Raw genomic sequence first — 27,371 nt, forward strand, 5'->3', positions numbered from 1 at the left:
GGTAGGCAGACTACCTCTTTCCACTTGCCACGATCTCTGCATACTTCCTTCGCTTCATCCACATGCATAACTCTCTTCATGCAAGCTCGGCGGTTTCGGGTACTTTTAACCTGCCCCTTTACCAGGACGTCCTTAATTTGATCAAGATACGTTCGTCTAGGTCTTCCCACTCCGACCTTTCCCTCCACATTCTTCTTGTATATCTGCTTAGTCAATCTGTTTTCATTCATCCTTTCGACATGACCGAACCATCTCAACATACCCTTTTCTATTCCTGTGACTACATCTTCTTTCACATCACAATTTATTCTATTCTCCTTTATATTAGATGGGTGAAAAAATGCTCATCAGAGTTAGTTTTTTTCGTTCTGAAATTATTTCCATTTTTAATTTCGGTCTAAAATGAATGATATATCTGATACGGATTTGATAGACATCAGCAAATCGGAATCAGGGCAATTTTTTAAAATTATTATAGCTTTTGGAGGTTCTTGCTCCAAGCACAAGCCGACAAGATGTTTTTGCCCAAAAGTTTTAAGATAAATATATCTATCAGTAGGTATATTTAAACATCATGTCCTATCAATAAGCAAATGAATCAATTTTAGCCACAGATAAGGACGATTCAATACACATAGGATGTCAATGATTAATAGTTAATCGCTTATAAAATCGTAATACCCTTTATCCGATTTTTGGAATTTTATCTAAGGTCAGTTCGGGCAATAAAGGCTGTCGAGTGAAAAGGCCTAAAATTCTTGTTTATCTGTCTACTGAAATATACAATTTGTTAAATATTATTTAGCCATACAGCTGAACATGGCCTTTCAGTCTCTTCAAGACTGATGGCTGTGTCTACCCCGCAAGGGATATAGATGTGACTATATGTTTGTATGTATGTATTAAAATTTTTTTAAACGTTTGAGGTTACAAACGAACAAAAAAAATTGTAGGTATCCAGGATACACCATAAATATAGGAATAATATCGTCCCACATTTATTATATTATATAGATTCAAATTCGACTTGACCTCGCGAAATATGATATGTGTAGGTACTAATAGTTTGAAATTGAAGACACTGCAGGACGGATGAAGTGGAAGGAGATGTCGGAAACCTCAGGTCCCGAAGTATGGTAGCAACTGAGAACACTCATAGATGAGTTATATTCTGATTTCAGTAAATTTCACAAATTTTCCAACTAAGGCCATATTACCCGAACTTACCATAAGTAGGTAGGTACTGATTGCAAAGGAAATGACGATTAGGATTAAAATAAGTCTCAACATCCCTGGGTTTAGTGTCGCTTATCGGGGATTAAGATATAATGGCGATTTGATAACATTATTGATGTTACAATTTAATTGGGAATTGTAATTAGTGTGTCGCTGACCGTTGCAAGATGAAGGCATTCGCTTTGATACTGTTGTTTATTGTTGCTGCCGTTCAGGTGAGAATCTCTAGTGCCTAAATACAGAAGTATTCATTGGTCTTAAAAGTCTAATTGAGTATTTCTTTTTGTAAAGTCTGTTGAAAATACTAAATGTGGTGGTGTTATTAGCCCTCATATAGTTTCCAAAATACCAATTACATATATGAAGGAATCTAATTGTAGTTACTTGATAACTTAATTTTGCTGCTACTGAACGTAATTGCATAGGGTTTTCATGAAGGTATACCGTCTCAATGATAGGTAAATATAAAAATATGTCAATCTAGAGCCGGCGCATCTCATCCTCAAGGTTTAAAACCTTTAAAAGGAGGATGAGATGCGCCGGCTCTATATGCAAGGTATTAATTACCGGCAGACCTCTATATGCAAGGTATTAATTACCTATTGGCAAGAATTTTTTTACTCGCGACGAAACGACTGAAGTAAAAGGTGTAGATATTGCAATGGTGTTTAGATTTTGCTTTACCTTAAAGGTGGATACTTCAACATCACTTCTTGGCTTTAGGAAGCTCCTTCTTGGAAAGGAGTTCATTCTCCGCTTATGACCCGCTAGTGGGAAAGACAGATAAGTAGACCGAGACCCTTTTAGAGAAACCATTAGAACAGGTTTCTCTTTGGATGATCATTTTAGCTAGGTGAAAATTAATGCTTATTTACTTAATTAGTATCTACGGGAAAGGGATATCTACCTAGTATTCAAATTCTGTACAGCTGGAAACTACATACTAACACGATCAGCTACATATACTTACTTCAAATACTATAAATATAGAACTATTCCAGGAAAAACCAGAAAGAAGATACCTACTCTAATTACGTATATTCCAAGCAGATTAATATAATTAAGATTAAAAGATAATGCTTATCCGATAGTCGGCTATGACGTCTTATCAATACTTCAATTCATCACTTTTAATGCTACTTTTTTTGATAACGGAAATTTAATTAAACGGTCTTTTTAATTGACTCACATTTTCGTTTTCTATTTGGTGATCCATTTCGGCAATAGGTACTCGTACAGTCGGGGGCAGATATTTGCATAAACTATGATATCGATATCAAGATATCTGAATAATGCCTTATATCTTAAAAAAAATATAAACAAATAATAAGCTTCCTACCAGAGAAAATGCAAAGATATGTTAATGCTAATTATACTCATTGAAATACCTATAAACTACTTTATAAAAATTTTTTTTTCAGGCTCGTAGCACTGGCTTCAAAAGTAAGTTCCTACTTAGCAATATTTGAACCGTTAAGTACCTATAACAAAAAAGTTGACAATACAGTAGGTACATACATACATACAATCTTGAAAAAACTGAAATGCCACGTTAGTTGTAGGGCTTAATGATGGAACTAACAATCAAATATTGAAAGGTTGCTAGTTTATCTTCTACAAGAGGAATATCAGTGTATTAGCCTATCCTATAGTCGCCTTTTACGACGTCTATGGGAAAGATATGGAGTGGTTCTATTCTAATGTTCTGTAAACCACGCGGCACTAACTATGTAGGTGTGTCACATTACACAGTATTGTGACATACGCCAGTCCACTTGAAGAAATCGAGTTCCATTCTTGCGGAAAATATTTTTAACAGAAATCTACATCTACTTTCCGTACCTAAAACTTCTTCCTGTAGAGTGTGTATCTAATGTATTTATTTTTTTCGGATAACGTCATTACCAGTCCATTAATTTTCCCTTGTAGATGCCCAGTTGGCCCCGCTCTCGGGTTCCGCCCCCTCGTTGGTGCACCTCCGCTTGGCAGTCTCCACCAGCGGCCTGCTGAGGACCTGCGCCGGCAGCATCATCGACAGCAGATGGCTCCTTACCTCTGCTAGCTGTGTCGCACCGTATGTACCTATAGCTTTTATTTATTCTTTATTGAAATAATTTGTAATGTACAATAGCGCGGACTTAATGCTACAAGCATTATCTAACAGTCACAGTTTTGGTCACGTCATTGCCTGTATTTGATTACTAGCGGCCCGCCACGGCTTCGCCCATGAAACATACAATGTATTGTCTTATATTTAACATCTGCAGAAAGCCAGAAGAGCAAGAATTTTGATCCTTACAAACACACTATCAGTCACTAAACTTTGTTACTATAAATTTCTGCTCTCTGTGTAACTACTACCGTTAGAAGGCAATTCCTTATTGTTGCTTACGTCTTTTTTCTAATGAACCAACTGGTATATCCAACAATAGCTGTCTTTACAAAAAAACTATTTAGTTTCGAGTGTAAAGAAAGGTGTGTCTCCAGTGCTCGCTTCATCTGGTCCCGCTACGGAGCTGTGGACGTCATCCGACCTGAATTGGTCCTGGAAACTAGCAGCGTGGATGTGAACGTGAGGATTCACCCCAACTATAACGCCGCTACTGGAGCCAACAACATCGCTCTCATTAGCCTCAACAGGAACGTCGAGTTCACTTGTAAGTTGGTATATCTTATCATCTGTCAATCATCTGATAACATAGGCATCTGAAACCAGCATATACCTAGTAAAGAGATTTAGTAATTACCTCGTAAGTACCGTACTATATAAATACATACACACATGTAACCACGCCTATTTCCCTTACGTTCAGTTTACGTTCAGCAGGCTTAATGATAGAATTGAGATACAAATAGTGACATAGTGCAATAGTGAATAGCCCATCGACTAAAAGAAGAATCCCAAGTTTATAAGCCTTTCCCTTACTCGTCTTTTACGACATTAATGGGAAAGAGATATAGTGCACATCGTACAACTACCTACTATAAATATTTGCGTGCAAAGTACAAAGCGCAATATTTAACTGAAATAAAGCCAAGGACTGTACTAATTCGTGTAACGTGGACATTTTTCCGATAGTTGGATTCGGAAAGTTTTCCGCCACAATTAAAACTCGGCGATCGATGGCTGTATTAATTAAAACAAGTTCCGCGAACTGGTTTATCTAAATGTCCCGATGCACTTCCAAAGTTTGGTTGGTTTTGTTAAACGGGAAGGAACTTGTCCGCTGCTTTGCTTGAAGTAGATACAGTTGCAATATAGATTACTACAATTAATTTCTGTGAATTCATTTGCATATAAGTATATAGTAATATCCTGATTAGACTGCCTTATAAACTTCAACCGGGAGGATGATAAGCAAACAATGTATGTTCCTAGGGGTGTACAGGAGAGCGCTCAGAGAAACCGCAGATTTTTTTTATCATATTTCTACAATAACCATGCAGTAATTTTTTTTTTTTTTTTTGACTATGAGAACATAGTTTGCCTGAGGGGCATTCACTATTACAGCGGAACGTTTTTAGGCGATGGCTTGACGCTCCTCCTAACAGCCTTTTCGGCAAAAGCGCGCAAGGGGCTCCCAGTTGGGACGAACCTCGGCCTTGGACTTTGCCTTTGAGCAATGCGAGCAATGCAAACTCGCGAGCGGATGCAACGCTCAACCTTATGGGTTCTAATCTTGACTAGCCTGCCTTAGGGGCCTAACGTGTCGGCGTGAAGCGCCCTGGTACATTGCGGTACCTGGTAAAAGAGCTACTGTTCCTACTTCTTCGCGCCCTGTTCCGGTGGGCGCGATGGGGACGGTTGCCATGCAGTAATCTCTGCAGGTTATTTATATATGTATGTAGGTATTTACTTACATACAATTTAATGGCAAAATGTGTTTCTACACACAATCATGGAGCAACCGAAATTATGAGTTTTCTATTTTCCACGGTGAACTTCGTAGATTATATAATTGAAAACAAAATATAAGTAGGTACTTATGTATTTTGTAAATTGTTTCATATCTAGCCTCCATCGTCGCTCCCGTGCTCGCCTCCGAGGGTGCAGAGATCCCGTCATCTGGTTCTTTCTGCGCATACGGCCAGAACGAAAACAATGGTAATTCTTTTCGAATTCCAATTTTGAATAGGTTTTGTATTTTGCCCAAATGCAATTTAACTCGTTAAAAATATCCAATGTGGCCGTTGAGTCTCTTGACTATTGGACCCTGGCTACCCCACAAGGGATAAATTACTTTGTTGTATATTTCGCATGTACGACATTTTTATACCAACGACATTTATATATCTCTGTCTGACTAAGGAAGAGTTTCACATCAAAAAATGTTTAATTCGGGGGTTGAGGGTGGAATATTACCAATTCCTTAATAAGGAAAGATTATAAATGGTGCTTGTATTACAGGACCCGGTGAGCAGTTGCGTTGCGTCAGTGTGGAGGTGCAGTCCGATGACAACGGTGCTATCGTCGCCTCTAGCGCAGACGGTCAGCCGACTGACGTGAGTCTACTATACTGTTATATACATAATTCAAATTCAAAATTTTTATTCATTATTATAGGATACTTCATATCGCTTAACTTAGATTAACTTAGAATAGAATGTGGACGAGAGAATACATTGTTCAGATTAATAACATACGTTGCGACATCACTAACGTCACATACCATCTCTACATCGACTCCGTCCCTACATCGTCGCAGCCGCGGTTCCCCAGGCATAACACCTAGCCTGGTGGAAGATCTTCCCTTTGGTGGCGGTCTAGCCCGAATCATCGCTTCCGCTATCCATAAATAATATCCAAGGTAGTACCTGTATCAAATAGCTGGTACCCATCACCGCTAATCTTCCGACAATTAAATTTAGAAGACTTATCATATCTATTTCTTTTGCCCACAAAAAATATTTGCATATATATAAAAAAAAAAATATCCAAGGTATTATTTATATATCCTTGGATTTCACGTCATTATTCTATTGACGCCTTTCCTGGTTGCCTGTCAGAGCAACTTACTTTTAGGAGCGGGCAGATCAGGTAATACGAAGCAAGATTTTCCTGGATTAGATTCAGTCCAGCTTGGATTGTGCCTTATGATCTTATATGGAAGTAGGTGTAGGATAGAAAGATATAGATTATATTCCATAGAAGTTCAGTATTGTTGCTATAATACCTAATTACTTATATGTATTTTCTTTATGAATATACAGAGAGTACTTTAGAGAGTTATGAATGTGGATGAAGCGAAGGAAATATGCAGAGATCGTGGCAAGTGGAAAGAGGTAGTCTCTGCCTACCCCTCCGGGAAAGAGGCGTGATTTTTTGTATGTATGTATGTATTTTCTTTTTAGTTCGATGTCGGAGCACCCCTTATTGTCGACGGTGTCCAATACGGCATCTTGGTAGACCCTGCTTCTGGCAGTAAGTATAGCTGCTGATTACATTTCAATATAACTTTATTGTTCATACCACCATCGCCTTCATGAACTAAGGCGTCCATTACAGTTAGCCTAATTCATATAAGTTTAGATTATGTAGTCTTTTTCATTCATTCATTCATTCATATAGTCACGTCTATATCCCTTGCGGGGTAGAGAGAGCCAAAAGTCTTGAAGAGACTGGTATGCCACGTTCAGCTGTTTGGCTTTATGATAGAATTGAGATTAAAATAGTGACAGGTTGCTAGCCCATCACTTAAAACGAGAATCCTAAGTTAATAAGCCCATCCCTTAGTCGCCTCTTACGACATCCATGGGAAATGAGATGGAGTGGTCCTATTCTTTATTAATTGGTGCCGGGAACCACACGGCCCTTCTTCGGCCAAAACTTTGTGTATACTTGCTAGTATCATCAACAGACCAGATCCACCTTGGAACAGATCTATTATAAGTTAACATAAATGATATTTTCCGCTTTATAACTAAGTGCATTATGATTTAAAAATAAGTGCCAATAAAGAACTTTAAATTTTTTCAGCTTTCCTCAACCCTGCCGGCTACAGGGACTGGATCGAATCGACCGCCGGCATTACCCTGCCAACTGGTGAAGATGATTCCTCATCAGAAGAAGATTCTTCGGATGAAGATTCTTCAGAAGAAGTCGACGCTGTCAGATTTGTCAACTAATTTAAGTTATTTCATCAGAAAAGATATCTTGAAATTATTTCGTTAATTATTTCCGTTTTACATCACGGCGACTTATCAAACAATAAACTAAGTATTCTGTTAGATGCCAGTTATTATTTATTGTTATCCTAAAAAATAATCATAAATTTATAATTATCTATTTTCTGATATTTAGAAAATCGATTGAATTCCTAAATCAGTCTTACCAGTGTGATTCTAATTTGTGATCTACATATAGGTATTATGAAAATATCATTATGAAAAATTTCAACCCTCAACTCTGGGTTATGCTTATGGCATGATGTGCGCTAATCTAAGAGATAATTTTCTCAATTTGCCGTTTGGTTCCCGGCACCTTAAAAAAAAAGGACCACTCCATCTCTTTCCCATGGATGTCGTAAAAGTCGACTAAGAGATAGGCTTATAAACTTGTGATTCTCCTTATAAGCGATGGGTTAGCAACCTGTCACAATTTGAATCTCAGTTCAAAAATTAAGCCTAACAGCTGAACATGGCCTTTCAAGACTACTGGTTCCGTCTACCCCGCAAGGGATAGAGACGTAATTATATGTATGTATGTAATGTAATTTTTCTCAAAGGAAGAATAGGTATTCTATTATTTCTTTTTAATAGGTCTCTTTATTTTTCGTCCTTAATATTTCTTATTTAAATATTATTCATCTGGTGCCACACGCCTCCAGAGATAAAATCACCAATGACAAAAAACATCTGGCTACATTTATGGTACCTCTTTTTATGACTCGCTGCCAACAGTGCGGTGTTAAAATTTAAGTGCGAGACATCAAGTGGAAGCATTAGGAGTGTAGGAAACGTTATGAGTCATATAACAACACCTTTTGCCTAAACAAAAAATATTTCAGTGACAGCTTTTAAAAAAGGAACATGGCTCAAAATAAAAAAATAAAATTAAGTGTTTATTAAATCTCATTGGAGCTTGTCCTATAAACTTAGGATTCTTCTTAGCAACTCATCTCTGTCCTGTTTCAGGTCATATTAAAAAACGAAATAGCGATAGTTTTTCGCGCAATAAAAATGGCGTCGCGCGTGCCATTGTTACGCGAGCAGGGCTTGGTGCCACTTTTTGTCATGTAATAAGCGAACTCAGGGCTCAAGTAGCTCACGAGGACGAAATGTCAAGTGCCAGGAGATGTTTATGAGTTAAATTGAAGAATGCCTTTTGATAATTTTTTTTAGTTTATGCCAACTCTCGTTAAAAAAAATCTTCTTGATCAGATTAAAACGTTTAGGTACATTCATAGTCCCATATGTAAGTTCAAATTTCATTATATAGTACTGCCATACAATTATTAACAGTACTGTGGCGCCATCTCTACGCCACTCGTCAACAACATCAAATCACACAACAACTGTCAATCATCTCGAAGAAATCGACACGCTCAGCCAATAGCAGCGAAGAACCCAAATCGCGATTTCAGAGATTTCAAGGATTGGAGCTATATATACAACCGCCGACTCAACATCGTCGGAGCCGCGGTTCCCCAGGCATAACACCTAGCCTGGCGGAAGATCTTCCCTTTGGTGGCGGTCGAGCCGAATCATCGCTCCCGCTACAGTACTATTGAAACCAGACGCTGTGTGCCGGCAGTACTTAATCGTTTCAGAAGCGATTCTGAGAACAGGCCACTAAGTAATCCGAGATTAGCAAGCTCACTGGACCCTAAATGTCAGTCTGGAACTTCATGCACCAGTCAATCTATAGCTTCACATTCCTGCATTATTAGTAGGATTACTGTCAGACTTTGACAATATTATCGGTGTACTAAGTTACTGAGACGGGCGTATTTATTAGCTGTTACTGACGAAACCGTCAAAAATTTGCACAGAATTATTTATATTTATGTTAAGTACGTATATAGCCTGCAGATATTCCTTCTTTTTAAGAAGGAACTTTAGCAACTTTCAAAAGAAAACACTGATTTCCTTAATTATATTATTTCCTAGTATATTATTTTATAGAAAAGTTTAGGAGGGAGTAAATAAAACTCTTCATTTAGCAGAAGTTACCCGCACAATAATAACAGTGTATACACAATAATACATTAGTTTGAACACAACATTTAATACGAAAAATATCTATATGACTGATATTAAAAAGAGGTATTCTATGTTATCAATATAAAGTTATTTTATCTATCACAAGAATTAATTAGACAAGAAAATTATCAGGTAACGGGCTTTTTAATGTATTAAGTTTTATTATTTTTACGGTACTAAAAAATTTGAAAGAATAACTGATCCGAAATCGTTTTTTTTCACATAATTATATTATAACCACAGTATTATTAATAACGATTTAATTAATCTATGAGGCTCCACTTGTATAAGGAGGAGCGAACAATCAGACAGATAAAAAGCAAAAATAATATTTATTGCTTTTCAAATAGCCAATACTTGATACATCTAAAAGTATTCATGTGATGAATCAAAAACTTACATAATTTCCACACAAAGGGAAAAGCAGTAAAATAACGATACACTAATTTATACAATACTATTCAATTCAGGTATTTCGTGGTAGCAGACTTATTTTCAGTGTAGAATCAGCAGGGTGGAACGTGATGGGAGACCTGGCGTCTGCTGGGAACGGCTCGGCGCGCTCGGCGAGCATGTCGCCCGACTTGTTGGGAGCTGGGCTGAATGAGAAGTTCGATAGCAGACGCACTAGGCAGCATTTCATTTGTAGAATAGCGAAGCGTTTACCTGGTAGGTATATAGTACAATTGTAAAAAAAAAAATCAAGTATAAAACAACGTTTCTTTATACTTGATCGAAGCTCCTAAGTCATGTTTGTGTTGCAATAAATAAATATTACCTTTAGTATTTAGACGTAGGTACTTGTAGCGTTCACAATTCAGTAGTATTTCTCCGTGTAACGTCGTTTCTTTCTAGCAACTCTTAAATATTTTCTATGCGAATTTTGAGGAGGCTATCAAGTTAATAAACACACACCTTTCGAAAAAATTTGGTACTATTAAAATACCTACCTACTGTTTTGTGTTTGTTAAACTTTTTAATGAAACATTGAATTTGACGGCCTCTGTGGCGCAGCGGTAGTGCGCTTGTCTGTGTCACCGGAGGTCCCGGGTTCGAATCCCGGCCAGAGCACGATGAGAAACGAACTTTCTATGATTGGCCTGGGTCTTGGATGTTTATCTATATAAGTTTTTATTATAAAATATAGTATCGTTGAGTTAGTATCTCGTAACACAAGTTTCGAACTTACTTCGAGGCTAACTCAATCTGTGTAATTTGTCCCGTATATATTTATTATATTTATTGAATAATTTTTGGGAATTCCCATGGAAAATACTTAAAAACCCCGGGTTAATACTCACCGAGACAGTACCGGGGCCCGTCTCCGAACGGCATGAAGACGCCGGGCGGCGGCGCGCGGCGCCAGCGCTCCGGTATGAATGCGCTGGCTTGCTCGAAGTACTGATAGCATACAAAACATATCTTTATTGCACAAAAAGAACACATATATTTTTTTATTTTAGTAAAATTTTTTGTACATACATATAGTCGTACGTCTATATCCCTTGCGGGGTAGACAAAACATATCTTTATTGCACAAAAAGAACACATTTTTTTTTTTTTTGTAAAATTTATTGTACATAAGTCTATATCCCTTGCGGAGTAGACAGAGCTGACAGTCTTGCAAAGACTGATAGGCCACGTTCAGCTTTTTGGCTTGACGCTAGAACTTTATTGTACAAAATTTAAGAAGCCTTATAGTTCCTGTCACTTGTTTATTTAAATTTTATTGTACCAAATACAAATCAATAGCACAATAGGCGGACTAAATGTTAGAAGCATTATTGGATATCTCTTCCTTCCGTAAAAGGCGACCCAGTGAAAAAATACATAAGTCTAGTGCTAGAATTCATGTTGCCTGCCAACTCTTTCTATAAGGGAGGCGATGGGTTGGCTACCTGTCATAAGATTAAAATTTCCTTGATTTATTATTGCAATTTTTTAGTCTAACGAACACAAGCTTAAACTAGCATCAAATTATTATCTAGACGATGACTGAGTGATAGTTTCGCCTTGGTAAATCTGACTATAAAGTTTCGTAACGGGCGGTAGACGCTAATTTCTTTTTATGATTACGAGGAAAAACACGGCACTAATACAATAAAAAGTTGTTATATATTTTTTTTTAAATAAATGACCAATACCTGTTCATCCCTCTGGATGGCCAGCGTGGGGAACATGAGGATGGTTCCCTCTTCCACCACCACCTTCGTCCCGGGGATGGTGTAGTCCTTGGTGCACTGTCGCTGTATGGTGGCGAAGGGCGGGTACAGCCTTAGAGTCTCTGAAGGGAACGTTCCGTTTTTAAAAGGTTTTCAAAGATTTTTTTTTTGTTTGGGTGTGAGAATGTGCGCTAATTACTTTTGATAATGTAAGTATTAACTTATACTGAGAGAAACAAATTATTTAATTGGAGTATAAGATCCATTAATATTATTATTTTGATTAAAATGTCAATATAGGCTTTGATTCTATGGTCTAATACAATTTGTTCTCAAAGTCGTTTTGTTTTATATGACAAAACGACTATATTTATGAATAATATAATATGTACTGAAAATAATATGCCCTATGCCCGATTATAAAAGCTTGATACACAATGAGACGTTGATTGAATGTCTGTCCATGACCTATGGAGTCGATTCTGTGTTGTTCACTAACTAATGGTCTTACGAAGTCAGATATAATCATGAGGAAACCTGTTTCTTCGGATTACAGCATAAATACAACCTCTGAGTTGCGGTTCCCCAGAAGTTACCTAGCTTGGTGGAAAACCTTTACTTTAGCCCTGGCAAATTAACCAATCCCGCACCCGAATCAAACATAACTTACCATTTATAACCATATCCATATAAGTGAGCTCTTGCAGCTGATCGTAGCTGACGTGTCCGCCGTTCCTCGTCAGCACCTCCATCACTTCCCGCCTCATGGCGTCCTGCACGCGAGGGTCGGCAGCTAGCTCCAGCAGCATGAAGGCCAGGGTTGAAGACGTGGTCTCGAACCCACCCAGGAATATGATGAACGCGTTCGCTGATATTATCATGTCAGCTGGAAAACCAAGCAGAATTCATACATACATATATAATCACGTCTATATCCCTTGCGGAGAAGTCATCCTTCGGAAAGAGATTCTTGATCCTCTTTTCTTTTGTTTTTTTTTTTTACACAGATTGTGTTAGCCTCGAGGTTTGAAACTTGTGTTACGAGATACTAATTAAACGGTACTATATTTCATAATAAATGCTTAGATAGATAAATAAATATATACACGACAAATTACACATATTGAGTTAGCCTCAAAGTAAGTTTGAGACTTGTGTTATGTGATACTAACTCAACGATACTATATTTTATAAAAAATATCTACTTATATAGATAAACATGCAAGTCCCAGACCAATCGAAATTCAATTTGAATTTGAATTTAAAAAAAGTTCGTTTCTCATCATGCCTTGACCTGTATTTGAACCCGGGACCTCCGGTGTCACAGACAAGCGTATTACCGCTGCGCCACAGAGGCCGACATACGGAGTGGTCCTATTTATTTTTAATTGGTGCCAAAAACTACACGGACTAAAACCATAATTTTAATTAGAAAGGCGCAATTAGGCAATACTAAATAAATAGACGTTTTGTCTTTCCATTTGCCTGATCTTACAAAACACAAAATGCTAGCTGAGATTTACGCAATAGCTAATTTGCATAATCGTTCAGACGTGTGTAAATGAATATGTCTCTATGTTTGCGCTTTTTATTAGTACATCGACGGTTATGGCCCACATTGAGATTATTGTGTGAGACATTTTTGGAAAGTCTGTATAACACGTACCCGCTTTGATTGTGTGGGTTGAGTTTTTTAAATCATCGTTATGTGGTTGTCAGTGTTAGAAGATATCTGATTCCGGTTGCCTTCTGGGTAGTTTGTTTTGTTTATTAGGTGTGCAACATCCAATTCTGGTATCATGACTTTCAGGCTGCCTAAAGGCGTCTGACATGGCTTAGTCTTGAAGTAGTCTTGAAAAGGCTGAAAGGCCACGCCTTTCAGTCTTCTCAAGACTATCCCGTAAGAGATATAGACGTGACTGTAAAATCTTTGGGAATCTTCCATCGTCATCATCCACCCTTTAGTTAGTTCTGCCGGGTTACTCATGACGCGGTCGAGATACGATCAAAATCGAGACGACATCGAGAATCAGTAATTTGGTACTCTGGAAAACGACTGAAGCGCCAATCGAAAAGTGAACTCGAGTGAACTACTTGAAATCGAAAACCGCCGTTTTGTCCTTACTCGCGACACTATCGAGATCGAGTTAAGATCATGTTCCTCCCAAGTTCCGTCTGCGCCACAATCATTTGGCATGTAAGTATCGTTAAGTGGTCTAGGGTTGTACAAAAAGATCGTTCCCAAAATTTCTAGGGAACTAAAATTAGCGAATTTGACGCGCGCGGAGCCGTGTTGGTGCTATAGTTAAGGTATAAAAGATTTATAATTAATTCATACCATCAGAATCAGATAAAAGATAACTACTAAATCCGTGTAAACAATATAAATTATAATATTGAGTTGGCAAAACAGATTGCATTGTCGTGGCTTCCGGTAACATTGCATGTTATTATAATTCTGGTAAAATATAAACACACAGATATGATTACAAAGATAAGCTGTGACGGCACTTTGTAAATTGTGCACATTTGCTAGCAATAATATTGCAATTTTCCCGATGATAAACACTGGGTATTGTAGATAGCTATATAAGATAATGGTGATTTTCCATGATAATTTATACTCGAAGTTTATATCTCACAAATTAACTCATATTGCTGGAGATGCTGGCAAAGCATAGTCATTATTTTTGGCTATGGATTGGCAACACATCAGAATGCATTTAATTATTAGAGCATCCGTGGTCGAACAGACAAGGTGTCTGCACAGGGAGACAGGTTCAAATCCAACTAACGAACAAAATTCAAAATTCAACATTTTAATTCATTATTAGATATAGGATACTTCATATCGTTTAATAATTGTCAAAATGAATGGTTTAACAACATTGGTTGACGTCAAATAAATTACTTACAACAAAGTTTACTGCCGCTTCCAAGGCGTCAGTGCAGAAGAAGCGGTAACAAACTGCACTGCAGCATTTTCTTTGAAAACCTGAACCTTTTCCGAGTTATGATAGGTCATATGGGGACGCTTTATTAAAAAAAAACTGACTTTAATAATTGTGGTCAAGGATCGTCGTCAAGACGCGCACCCCGGGCTCCTCTCCGGAGAGGTGGAGGATATAACCGGGACTAATGCCAGGGCTCTCTTTTTATAACTTTTCAAGTAAAAAAGGGAGAACACATAAGATTATAGGAGTATGCCTTGTTCGTAAATAAACCTCGTGTAAATATATATTTTTTTAGTAGAAAATTACCAAAATATAAATAAACATTTTGGTATTTTTCTACTAAAAAAAGACTTACTGATCTGGGTGTCGTCCTTTTCAATAGTTTTGTTATTGCTGCTGTTGTTGTTGTTGTCGTCTTGTCGCAACGCCATCATCATGTCGATGAAGTCGCCTCTCTTCTCCAGCTCTCCTGACACCAAAATTATGAACAAGAATAAAAAAAATATATAAGCAAATTCTAGTTTAGCTGAGTGTGGTCTTTTAGGCTTGATTATATGCAGTATGATATTATAGATAGCTATACATTTCTCAAATTTAATTGTTACGCATTATTTTGTTTTGATTAAGTTTATTATATTTATGTTGTTGACTGTACATTTCATAAGTTGTCGGCTATTAGACATAAAACCATGGTTGTCCAATGACTCTTTCAAAACAAACAAACCGGTTAACAGACCTCTTTCCCTTGACCTCAGAACGTTGGTAACTACGTCGTAGAAGAAGTCTTGGGTTTTCTTTGGTATATTTCTCATCCGGAAAAACATCGCAAACTTCGGCCAGAAGTGAAGCATGGTCCTGTAAAAGGAGAGCAAAGGAGAAAGAGAAACTAAATAAATATTTGGTCTATTACTTTGTATCGATGCCACGCATGCTGCTTCTAATTCACGCACGGATATTGATAAAGCATTATGTCTTATACATATTTTGTCTCTTTTTAAATATTCGGATTAACTCAAAGATAAAAAAGAGGGAGATAAAACATATGTTAAGTAAACTTTAACTCCCCGGGGTCTGGATAGAAATCTTATGGAAAAAGTCTGATAAGACCATGTAAGTACCTACATTATTATTTTGTAAGGAAAAGCAAGTCTTGTGGCCTACTTCTTGTTAAGTTTTTACCTGAGCCAATGGATGCCCAAAAAGCAGAAAATTCTGATTGTTGACAGTTTCTATTAACATTGTAGGTAAGTACTATACAATACCATAAATGTGGAAGAAAATGGGTTATTTTACGAATTTTCTGACTATGATGAAATGTTTTAAGACTTTGTGTTATTAGAAACTAGTGTTGGTATTCAGAGGAAATTATGGCAAGAATAAATTGTTATCTAAGTAGGTACTGACTTAAGAAAAATAAAGACAATTAATATCATAACCTTAACTGTGTTGAATAATTGAAGTAGGTACACAGGATAGGTTGGATAAGTTTTTTTGGCAGATAAAAAATATTTTAATTAAATTATTAAAGACCGCAACAGCAGCTGCTGTTTCCTAATTAATTCTAAAACTCATCATAAAAATACGTACTTCTGCAGTATATTAGACGGGGATAGCTCGTAAAATGCGTGGAGAGCCACTGCAAAGGGATCATGATCATTATGCATCACGTGACTCTTGACTCCGAAGGCGCAAGGAACTATGGCGTCTGCGGTAAACCCGCCTGCTAACTTTTCGCATTTGAAAACGCCACCATTTTGAAACCCTTCGAGAAGATTCTTTATCTTGGCGACGAAGTCGTCAGCGGTGGTTTCGATGAGTGGGTACATGCCTCGCAGTTTGTTTGGCCTGGAAAATTAATAATTTGTTTAGAAAAAACAGCTAATGTGATATAAGCTTATAAGCGAAAAGTAGGCATGCAGTCGACGGCATTTAACTCAAATAGGATCTTAAGAGGATTTCTCAAATAGGATCGGATATAAGACGCAGGCAATTAAAAATTATTGTGGTGGTAAATCGTGGCTATGCTTGTAAATATTTTTTCGACCGCTTTCACATTTTCTTCATGTCTCCTTTATCGTCTGCTGGATGAGATTTCTTTGGAAATATATTTTTTTAATTATTTCTAAACGTTTTTCTGTAGACAAGAAGTGGTAAAGAAGATTTTCAGGGCAGATCTAAATAATAACTTACTATTCTGATGCCTATGACTTTCAATGTAGTATTAGTCTCATGCATTCATATCTCCTGATTAGATTTCTGTTATTGGATGGCGTGCCCTGGCGCGCTGATTTGGTAACATAATAAGCATCGGACGCCTAGTTTGCTTAGATCGGAAATCCATTTGCTTTATTTATTGCTTTGTAGCTCATTTGTAATGTCCATTTCCATTGTTGTTGCAAAATTATGTGCGTTTCTCTTTTGTGCTCGCGTAAAATTATTTACAAGTTGCAAACCGATGCTCTGAAAGTCCTACGATGAGATAATTTAACACATCGTGAAGAAACCTGAACATTCTAGCAACCGGATGTGTAGCCATGATCCATGTGGGCTAGGTTTCTTTGTAAAGATTGCCGAGGTTAGACGGGAGTCGTTTCATGTCAAAACCTGATCTACCTAATCCAGGATCTCCTCTTAGTACCTTGCGCTGCTCCAGAGATACCGTAAATCATGTAAAAGCTACAAATTACTTTGCCAGCTCCGCGTCAATCTAAAAATCCATTAGTTTTCGTTCTGATGGAAATTTTGGGAAATCCTCTTTTTTTCCCTGCTCTACAATTCTCAAGGAACATTTATGCTTACTTTCAGCTCTGTCGTTTAGTCTGTACGTTATCATTCAGCAAACCAATCAAATACTTAACGCAAGAGTTCAGTTTATTGTTTTGACAGGTGATATAGTAAAATAAGTTGTAAAATTTGAATATATTAGAAGGTAGAAGGTGGCATTGACTCGAATACATAGAATTTAATTAAAGGTGCCCTTGACTTGAAAAATTAGTGGTCATGGTGATGCAACTATAGAGACATTTTATGTACACTCGTGAGAGAAATTAGATTCCCACATGGTTTCGGTTTGTATGATTAGGGGTCAATGTTTTTCTGCAGGCGACTGTATCTACTTAAAATGTTTGTATCCTGTGGCACCTGAAAATGTAACCTTACTGGCTACTTTTTCTTTGGTTACTCTTTTTGGATGATCTGATCAGATGCCAGCTGTTTCTGTTCCCACGAATATTTCAAACGTCAGGCATACCAAGGCTTATAAACTTAGGCTCTTCTTTTAAGCGATGGACCTTTGAATCTCAATTTCATCTTATTAAAAGCTAAATGCCTTGAAGTTTTATGACTTTTACGTTTTATGAGTTTTTAGAAAAATATTTTCTACTCACGAGAATAATGGTGATATCTTGGCCCTCAGTTTTTTCCACTCCCCCCCTCTAAGATACAGCACGGACTCGGCCAAAGGGTCCACTTCTCTGTTGAAGTACATCCCTCTGTCCACAAAGTGTTGAAAGTCGTTGACGCAGATCTTCCTTATCAGCTCAGGGTCGCATACCAGGAGGGTTCGTACGTAAAACTGATGGGTGCCTGAAATTTTTAAAAGGCCCTAAATCGTTAAAACGTAATAAACTTGAGATTCTTTTTGCTATAGGATGTTGAACTGAATTTCAATTCCACTATTTTGCAAATTAGCTGAACGTGGCCCTTCAGCCTTTCTGAGACCGCTGGCTCTGTCTACTCCGTAAGGGATATATAAGACGTGATTATCTATAACAAATCGCTAGAAAACTTCACGACTAGGGTTGCCCCCTATCGCAAAATTCCTTGATTCTTACGGAAAAGAGCAGATTAATTGAAAATATCCCAGCATCAGAAACGTAGTCGAAATCTCCCGTTATTTTGATCACATTTGGTTATATCAGACGGTTTCTGCAGGTCAGCCGGGTTATTCTGAATTATGTAAGTTCAATAACATCTTGCAGTTCGACTCATTACTGCCATTTGGCTGTGAGTGTCTCGGGTACCACAAAGGATGGAATTCCTACATATCATGAAAAACAAGCAAACACCAGGAGATTAGAAAACGGGGTTGGTTACCAATAATACTATTCTCAAATACGGAAATCAACAATCTAACAACATTTGCACTCATCTATACAAAAATTATTAAAACCATAAAAAATACAGATTTTAAGAAAGTGTGTTTAGAGAACTATCTTTAAAAATACTTACCCAAAATTCTTTTGTCTTTGTGGGCATCATAAATTCTTTTGTAGCACAGGCCTGCTTGTTCTTTAAATGTAATAGACGACCAGATGTGGCCCACGAAGGGCCAAGCGGGGGGTGAAAATACACCCCTGTTTGACCAATAGTCATGGTCATAAGTACCAAGGGCCAGAAGAACAGTCAAGGTTAAAAGTGAAGCGAAAATAAGCCATAACGCATCATTACCGAAGGTGCAATACCGGATGGCATACGATAAGATGAAAAACAACAAGACCAAGGGCTTTTTGAATCCGTACATTGTCACGTGTTAAGCATGATTTCGTTTTACAAAATATCACTTTTGTTTTTAATTCCCCAATTCATTTTTATACAAATTGCCGGGAATATTATTTGACATCACCATATTTTTATAAATTTCGAATTGCAAATTTCAAACTTGGCGCACAACACACTTTTTTAAATGAGTACACACTGGTTGGCTGCACTAGAATATAATTTTTTGTTTTAGTATCTAGTATTGGCTATGATGCCGGCCGGTTGCGCGTAGAGACCGAATGCGTTAACTAGAATTCTCGCGCGCAATGTGATGCTGTAACAGGGAAAGTCTATGACAGGGCCGCAGCCGCAACCGATCGTGCTGACGGATAGACGCAACGTTATCGTAATAATCAAATTCAATACTATTCACAGACATTTAAAGTCGTTGACATTAAGGGATTTGAAAGTATTGTCCTTGGTTTCGCAAGGATTCCTAAGCATCTATTGAAGTGATCGAAATGATAATTTTATCAAGAAGCAACCGGTTTAAAATAAATTAAGATGTTATCTGTTTTATGCCCATTGGTGTGTTCTGTCCTTTATCATACTCTTATTCTAATTATAACAAAAAGTTTCGTTTCTACTTACTATTATTAGCGACTAACCACTTTTGAATTAATTTTAAGATACTATTAGGCATCAAATGGAAAATGTAGGGAAATTTACAAAAAATATAAGTTTAGTGTTCCGACTACTGTGTATTTATTTTTTTTACCATAGAATGTTAAATACTTACATGAACAGATAATTTTTGTTGAAATTTTAAAACAAATCTGAGTTCGGCCCTGTGCGCAAAGACAATGCGCTTTGATTATATCACCGGTCAGCAGAGGCCATCATCTAAACCGATGAATTATATTATATCAAGCGTTGATAATCTTAACCTACATTATAGTACCGGTAGCCTAACGACCATTAAATTATTATGATTCGAACCCGGGAATCGCGGAACGGATACGCTTTCGAGTTGGACCACTTTACAACTAGATCACCAACGCTTTTGAAAGAATAGTTGTTTCACATCCTACACGCTACCTTTCCAAGGAGTAGTATATTTACGAAATGTAATAGTACCACCTCTTTCCCGTGGAATTTGCCTACCCCGTAAGGGATAAAAAAGTTTCCAGGATACTGATTTGTTACATCATAATTCACACATAAGAATCACATTCCAAGAATGGTTACCATATTCGATTAGGTAATTTTACTCGTGCGAATCAAGTCATTACGAATATCACAAATGCTAATATTTTTTTAAAGCATATACATACATACAAAATACACGCCGCTTTTCCGGAGGGGCAGGCAGAGACTACAACTTTCCACTTGCCACGATCCCTGCATAGGTACTTCTTTGCTTCATCCGCAATCATTATTCCTTCATACAAGTTCACCGGTTTCGGGTACTTTTGACCTGAAGTTAGAGAACCACGACGTCCAGAATTAAAATAAAAAAGTTTTATGAAAATTTTATAAAACCATTGCCGTGTAGTTCTGGGCAGTTTACAATATGTCTTCTTCGTCGCTTTCCGATGGATTAAGCGAGTAAGAGCGGTTTCGCACCACGTCCGATCTTAATCCGATCCGGACTGGTGAAACACTTTTTTAATCTCAATTCGCCTCTTGTTCTTTTCAAGACTGTTGGCTCTGTCTACCCCGCAAAGGATATAAACGTGATTATATGTATGTACATATATATGGGAAATCAATCAACCTGTTCTGTTCAAAAGAATTGGGATTATTTTTAATTTTGGGCAATGGGGTAGCAACCTGTCATTATCTGTTCAATTCCACCAGTAAGCCATGTAGATGTACATCTACATGGCCATCTAGTACCTACATGGCCATAACGTGACATCCACGTTCGAAGCTGATCTTTGATAACCAGATATTACCGTACTTATCTTTCAAGTCTTTCCGAGACTATTTTATCTATTTACCCGTAACGGATAAAGACGTGATATATATTCATATGTATAAAACCTGTTGACCTTTTAAGTGAATTTAGTAATTTAATTTAATAGTATGGATATGGATTCGAACAATTAATGATAAGTTACTTATCAGGCGGCTCTTTTGTAGGTACTTACCTACTAAAAATATAGAACAAACAATAAGAAGTAGCATTTGTTTTGTAAGTTATGAGTTAGATAATGTCAAATTAATATTATCAACAAAGTTTACGAGCTTAACGATATGAGAGTAGGTTGGTCTACGTATATAAGTATAACGGATATAAATCAATAATCTATGACCTTTTGGGCCGTCTGTCGGCCTTTGCCGCGGCAATTATGCGTATCCTAAGGGATAACCTTTAAACCCTAAAAAGAACATTATGTAATACTCAATAAGTCATTAAATATCTTAAATTTACTTTTGTAATAAGACGTAACTAAGTAGGTATACCTAAGTATGTGCAAGTTTACCAAACGCCACACATAGTGCAAAATATGCATTCCCAGATATGCATTCCCAATTGTAACTATGTCATAAACAGTTATAATGCTTGCTTGCACTTTTAACGAAAAGGTACTACTTATAAGGTGAAGTGTCAGGTTCCATACTTCCATTACTCCTTGGCGTTTGAAGGTGATTAGCAGTAATTTGTACTGCAGGTGGATCGAGTTACGTTATTGTTTGTCTCGGCGGATTCTGCGAACTCTCGTGTGGCTAAGGTAAGATGAAGAGTACTTACTTAGGTACATACATATAATATAAACATACTTCCTGGAAGATATAAAAAATCAAACTCAATTTTCAAAAAATCTTTTTCACGTTATTTTACATTTCAATAAATAAAATTGAAATTATATCTAATATTTTTGTGAATTGTCCCAAAGCACTTAACCCCCTTGAGGTGACTCCTTCCAAGAAACGGAACGGAACGCTCTTTGAAACGGTTCATACTCATAGTATTAGCATAAAATGTAACAGGAAGGTGCGTATTTCAAGTCTTTGATATTTTTTCATTTTATAAAAAAAGTAGTATCTACGTGACTTTCAAGATTTACATTGAGAGAAGAAACAGCAAATGAGTTATCGATGTGAACGAAATAACCGCTCAAGTCAATCCAATAGAAAAAAATATATAAGTTGTAAAATAAATATAACAATTATTGTAAGTCACATTAAAGGCATTTCACCAGCGATTAGTTGCAATTGCAACAATGGGAGTTAAGAGGACTGAGAAAAAATAATTTATTGACTGCGACCAAATTATCCGAATGAGTAGTTTGGAGACAGGTCTGAAGTAGGATATACATATATTAATTTTATTATAGTGTTTGGTTGAAATTTATTTCGTTTAAGTGGTCTTAATAGATTATATTAATTAGCTATAAAAGAATATCTAGGTACAGCGCTTTTACTTTTGACCCGGTCACGTTGTCGCAGGTAGTTTCTTGAAGGATTATTCTATTCCTATCCCAAAATCTTATGTTTATTCATTCATGTTATTACGTGTACCTATATCCTGCGTCGTAGGTATGTTTATTCGTTACAATCAAAATACGTATACAACATACGAACATACGAATATTTGCACTTTTAATAAATAGTTCTAAATTTGTTATTGAATATAATGATTTACCTACTTATAAATAAGCACGTTGAATTGTATTGAGCGATTACTTGTCTGCTCGCCGTCTGAGGCAGATTCCACTATGTAAAATTTGAAATAGCTATTTAATAAGTTTATTATTATACACCGACGTTGTTTTCCTTAAAATTACTTCACGCGTATTTAGCGCCACGTACCTATTACAAAAGAATACAGGTTTTTGGAAAATCCGACGAAAGCTTTAGTTTTTACTGGGATGAAAAGTACCATATGTACTTCTGCAAACTCTTATTTATATATATGTAAAATTTCATGAAGATTGCTTTAGAAGTAACGCGTGAAGAGGTAACAAACAAACTTAGTTTATTGCAATATACAAAAGCCAGGGTGTAGATTGAACTTAGAACCTTATGGCTTAAATAACAAACATACCAGAAGTACTATCACCATTACTTCCCAGAGGCCGACAACAAAATAAAACCTACATTAGATTGATAACAAATTTTGTAATGAATTGTTTATTCTTCCCACGAAATCTTCTGATAATTTTCGATTAACTGATTTTTTGTTTGTTCATTAGTACTGTGTTAATAATAAATACATACTTATGCTTATACCTATTATTATATTATACCTATATAAATCGCATCTCTCGTTTATAGTTCCTGGTGTCTGCAAATCTTCGCCCGCTGCTCTGCTCAAACTCAAAATATTTATTGCATAACTGTGTAGACATGTAGATGGAAATACATATAACAGTATCAACAGTTTGCCCCTTCAAGCATGCAATATTTTTTTGTAAGTATTGAAAATACTTACGTAATTTTGTATGATGTGAAAACTGGGGTCTCAGCCTTTTTGAGACTGTTGGCTCTGTATACCCCGTAAGAGATAAAGTAGTGATTTCATATGTATGTATTTTCAAAATCATACCTTCCAACAATCCGTCTCCAATTATACGGGCTGTTTGTATCCAGCTGTGACATCGAAACTAAGTATGAGTTACGTTATTTGCCACTTGTTTTGGCTACAGATACGAGTAGAACCCTACAAATGAATTGGAACCATGTTTATTTTTTATAATAGGCCAAGCTCGGGTCGGGTCGGCTGGTGCCTACTTAAACTTCGTGGCAATGTTTTACATGTTAGTTGTTTTTCGGGACGCTTGTGAGACGTTTAACTTAATTAGGTGTGTGGTTTTAACTTTATACGCAAGTAGGTATTGCAATACTGAAAACAGGCATTTCGGTATCTTTTGACTAGTTTCTTAGTGGATTCATTGGAAATTGCTTGTTTGGATTCCCCGGAATAACTTGAGGTAGGTATTTGTGTAAGTACCTACTTAAAGTAAAATAAATTAATAATAAGTACTTATTTGAAATATGCATGTTTACATAAACATCGATAGGTATTCTAGATTGTAGGTCTAAGCGAATATTCTTATTTGCCTCAGTTACTTTTAACGATATCCTTTTGGTTTTCAAGTAGATTTCATTATCGACAAACGCGAAGTTTAGGTATGTAAGTATGTACTTGTAAAATTTTTGATAATAGTTTCTCCGTTAAAGTTAAATTTGCCAAGACATGGTGAAACTTGCTTGCTTACTATGGAACCCTAACCTGGGTCGAATTACGTAAGTACCTACTATATATGTTTTATAGATTTGATGAATAAAATATATCTAATAGTTCGACAAATTCACGTGTCCGAGCTAGAAAGCAATAATAACAACAACCAATTTTATTTGTAATTACACCTAATCATTCATTACGCACAGAAGACATACACGGTTGCCAGCCACCGCAGCATAGCACGCACGACGCCGTTTAAATCGCGCGAAAAACTACCGCTGTCGTGCTTTTGATATGAAGTGAAACGGGACAGCAAATAGTTTTTTGACTCGCCAAAAGTAATGAATGAATGAATGAAATAGTATTTATTTAAGTAACCAGGACTCATAATTTGTTAGTAAACTTAAAGCTATGTTAGTAATGGCTGCACAGAATTGAGTTTGGCTTCTGGCCTTTACACTAACATTTGGGCACAATGCCGGACACACTGTATTGTTAAGAATTTTTTTAATTGACCATGTTCGGTTTAGCCGGATGCAACCATAATTACTTATACACATATCAGTAAATACATTATTGCCTCAATTCACGTGCATTTTATAAAGACTTTCCTCATTATGCGGCAAAGGGGACGCGCCAAAAAATAAACAGCCCGCTTTTTTTTCGCCGTTCCGTTCCGCGCATTCACGTCACTTGCCAGAGACATTGCTTATCGTAATTACAATCTGACGCCGTCAATGCCGCATGTTTAGATAAAAGACTGTGCGTTTGTTTACAACCCTGTGTCTAGTTCCTAGGTAGTTTGAAAGCAATATTGTAGGTGTAGACGTTACCCGTTTCACCTTTATGTACCTAGGTGTTATTTGAATATCCCTAGTTTCAGTCAAAGAAAGAACATATTGTATTTTACCTATTATTGACGCTAAACTGAATTATAGCTTGCTGAACACACGTTTTTATGTGCATGGTGAAGAGGGCATAGGCCTGTGGAACTATTTAAGAAATTCTTATAATTTATGGTATGGTTTCTACGTATTGTGTGTTGCAATACCTACGCCTTGCAATTATAATAAATAATCGTCAAACGATTAATCAATTTTAGTGTTTGAACGTACCTACCTCCTACTTATATATTAAGAAGCAGCTTTATGATATAGTTTATCTTTGCTTAGAAATGCTGTAAAAAGACAACACAGCGGATATGGCAGAAATGGAAATATCATTTGATTTTTGTTGACAGAGTTTGACAGTGACAGCGACAGCTTAATTTTGTTTTTCTCTGTGGGTTTTCCGTAGCGGAAAATCTTTGAATTTGAATGTTGCAGATTTAAATGGAAAATTAAAATTGTGGTTTACAAACATATGTACTGCGCATACATAGCCGAAAATTTCATGAATTTTCTAATGTATGTTTGCATGGCTAACAATTTTAAGTTTATTAAAAATGTTACACCTTAGCAAAACTGAAAAAGGTAAGTAAGGAAAATTAGTTTCATGTTAAATATTATTGTTACATATGGTATAACAAAAAAAAAAATTAGAAATTTTATCTTAAAACACTATACCTTATGTGAGTAATCTTTACATGAGTTATTATTTTAACAATACTGAAAAACCTGGAAGAGATTTCTCGGTTTTTAGTCTGTCGCTAAAATTGTCTGTTTGCCTTTTATTTTATTGTACATATAATATTATATATTATTGTATATATAATATTGTTGTATATTATATAATAGTTTTATATAAATATATTACTAGCAAGACACTTAATTAGGTCTGAATTTAGTTCTGCCTTAAAACAACTTTAGAAGGAAATTCCTGTTAATACGACTGGCGCAGAAAAGCGTGGTATTAAATGGTATTAATTACTATTGTTTATTCAATGTTTGAAATCTGTATCAAAACAAAAACAATCATTATTTTAATCTTTCCTGTGAAGGTTTTATGTGGAAGCATGCAAGTTATGAGAGTTTACTGTAAATTTGAGGGTACCTATACTAATGATCAAATTAATACATGAATGACCTAAAGCATATAAATTTTGAGGTCAGTGAGTACAAAAATATTTTAAAGTGATATATAGATAAATGTTATAATGTTGTATTACTTATTATTATGAATAATTAAAAGTATTTCTTTTCTTTCTAGACAATATTATTTGTAAGTACTGTATTATTTTATGTTGTCCAGTTGCACAATGCATATTAACTGACAAAAATGGTCTGCTGTAATGTAATGTATATCCTGTGCAGTCTGGGAATGAAAGCTTGCCTTTTTTATCTGTCTAATATATATATATACCTTGTCTTTGCTTTCAACTTATACCAAGTACCTATTAACAAAGACTAAATTTTTCTTGCAAGGCTTTATGTACTCTTGATCAATCCTTTAAAATGATCTATGAATCAATTAATCAATCAATATACTTTAATTTGTGAAAACAGGTTAAAATGGTGTTACAATTTGTTTTACTCACTGCTTCCTGCCTACAGGCATGCATGCAAATGTCAGATTCCCTAAACCAATAATTATATAGATTAATCAGTTTTTAAGTATGGCCACCTAACACTCCTCTGTATGTTTTCTATTTAGATATGTTATACATAAGTTTCTTGGGTTAATACAGATTCTTACATTATTTTGTGTGCTTTATAATATCTATTTTCCCTCCTAACACTAATTAATATATAGGTAACAAACGTATTGTGTTACCCATTCTTCTACAACTTTCACCTCTTAACTAGTGTGCTTGTATATATAAATTGATAAACATCCACCACAGGGCAAAAGAAAAAAAAAAAGGAAAAAAAAGTTTGTTTTCCATTATGACCAGACTTACAAATGTAAAAAATGGGATGAAAAATAATAAATCTTTATAGGGTATATACTGCCATTATGTTACGCCTTTTTATATTTAATTTATTGAAAAATTTCTATTAAATTTAACTCACAAATAATCATAATAGGTTAGCTACCTGATAAGAAAATGACAGAACTTTCTTCTTAAAAAACAGTATTATATCAAGCATTCAAAAGTAGATGCTTCAATAAGTAGTTATTATTTTATGCAAAATATATAGCTTTACTCTTTTATAAATAAAGTATTATCTTCCTATTTGACTTAAATTTATAACATTGATATAC

At 36.0% G+C, this 27,371-nt stretch overlaps 2 protein-coding genes across 3 annotated transcripts; one reads left to right on the top strand and one right to left on the bottom strand.

Moving 5' to 3' along the window:
- Positions 1–1,319: 1,319 nt before the first annotated feature.
- Positions 1,320–7,464, top strand: LOC106129744 (chymotrypsin BII). Its single transcript, XM_013328406.2, has 8 exons — positions 1,320–1,451; positions 2,658–2,679; positions 3,166–3,310; positions 3,724–3,893; positions 5,252–5,341; positions 5,645–5,739; positions 6,589–6,658; positions 7,214–7,464. The coding sequence occupies exons 1-8, from the start codon at positions 1,404–1,406 to the stop codon at positions 7,360–7,362; spliced, it is 789 nt and encodes a 262-aa protein (XP_013183860.2). The 5' UTR covers positions 1,320–1,403; the 3' UTR covers positions 7,363–7,464.
- An 861-nt stretch (positions 7,465–8,325) lies between these two features.
- Positions 8,326–19,389, bottom strand: LOC106129628 (cytochrome P450 6B2). 2 transcript variants are annotated; one of them, XR_009657187.1, is made up of 10 exons: positions 18,785–19,389; positions 17,941–18,139; positions 16,142–16,399; positions 15,291–15,409; positions 14,910–15,023; positions 12,271–12,486; positions 11,583–11,722; positions 10,740–10,839; positions 8,956–10,104; positions 8,326–8,699 (listed from the first exon to the last, which is right to left on the bottom strand). XR_009657187.1 is itself a non-coding variant. In XM_013328230.2 (9 exons), exons 1-9 carry the CDS (start codon positions 19,074–19,076, stop codon positions 9,905–9,907), a joined length of 1,638 nt encoding a protein of 545 aa, XP_013183684.2. In that variant the 5' UTR covers positions 19,077–19,389; the 3' UTR covers positions 8,707–9,904. The 2 variants fall into 2 exon arrangements, 1 of the variants encoding a protein (XP_013183684.2); XM_013328230.2 differs by lacking the exon at positions 8,326–8,699 and having other exon boundaries at positions 8,707–10,104.
- Positions 19,390–27,371: the final 7,982 nt, after the last annotated feature.

The sequence above is a fragment of the Amyelois transitella genome, chromosome 16 (genome assembly GCF_032362555.1).
Source record: "Amyelois transitella isolate CPQ chromosome 16, ilAmyTran1.1, whole genome shotgun sequence".
Lineage (NCBI taxonomy): Eukaryota > Metazoa > Arthropoda > Insecta > Lepidoptera > Pyralidae > Amyelois > Amyelois transitella.

What these genes read in the sequence shown, in the direction of transcription:
- LOC106129744 (XM_013328406.2), top strand. Translation starts at nt 1,404, where the DNA reads ATGAAGGCATTCGCTTTGATACTGTTGTTTATTGTTGCTGCCGTTCAG. An exon ending in TCGTAGCACTGGCTTCAAAA is followed by an intron (nt 2,680 to 3,165) that starts GTAAGTTCCTAC and finishes TTTCCCTTGTAG; the next exon opens with ATGCCCAGTTGGCCCCGCTC. An exon ending in TCTGCTAGCTGTGTCGCACC is followed by an intron (nt 3,311 to 3,723) that starts GTATGTACCTAT and finishes GTGTGTCTCCAG; the next exon opens with TGCTCGCTTCATCTGGTCCC.
- LOC106129628 (XM_013328230.2), bottom strand. Translation starts at nt 19,076, where the DNA reads ATGTACGGATTCAAAAAGCCCTTGGTCTTGTTGTTTTTCATCTTATCG. An exon ending in AAGATATCACCATTATTCTC is followed by an intron (nt 16,400 to 17,940) that starts GTGAGTAGAAAA and finishes TTAATTTTCCAG; the next exon opens with GCCAAACAAACTGCGAGGCA. An exon ending in CGGGCCCCGGTACTGTCTCG is followed by an intron (nt 10,105 to 10,739) that starts GTGAGTATTAAC and finishes TATACCTACCAG; the next exon opens with GTAAACGCTTCGCTATTCTA.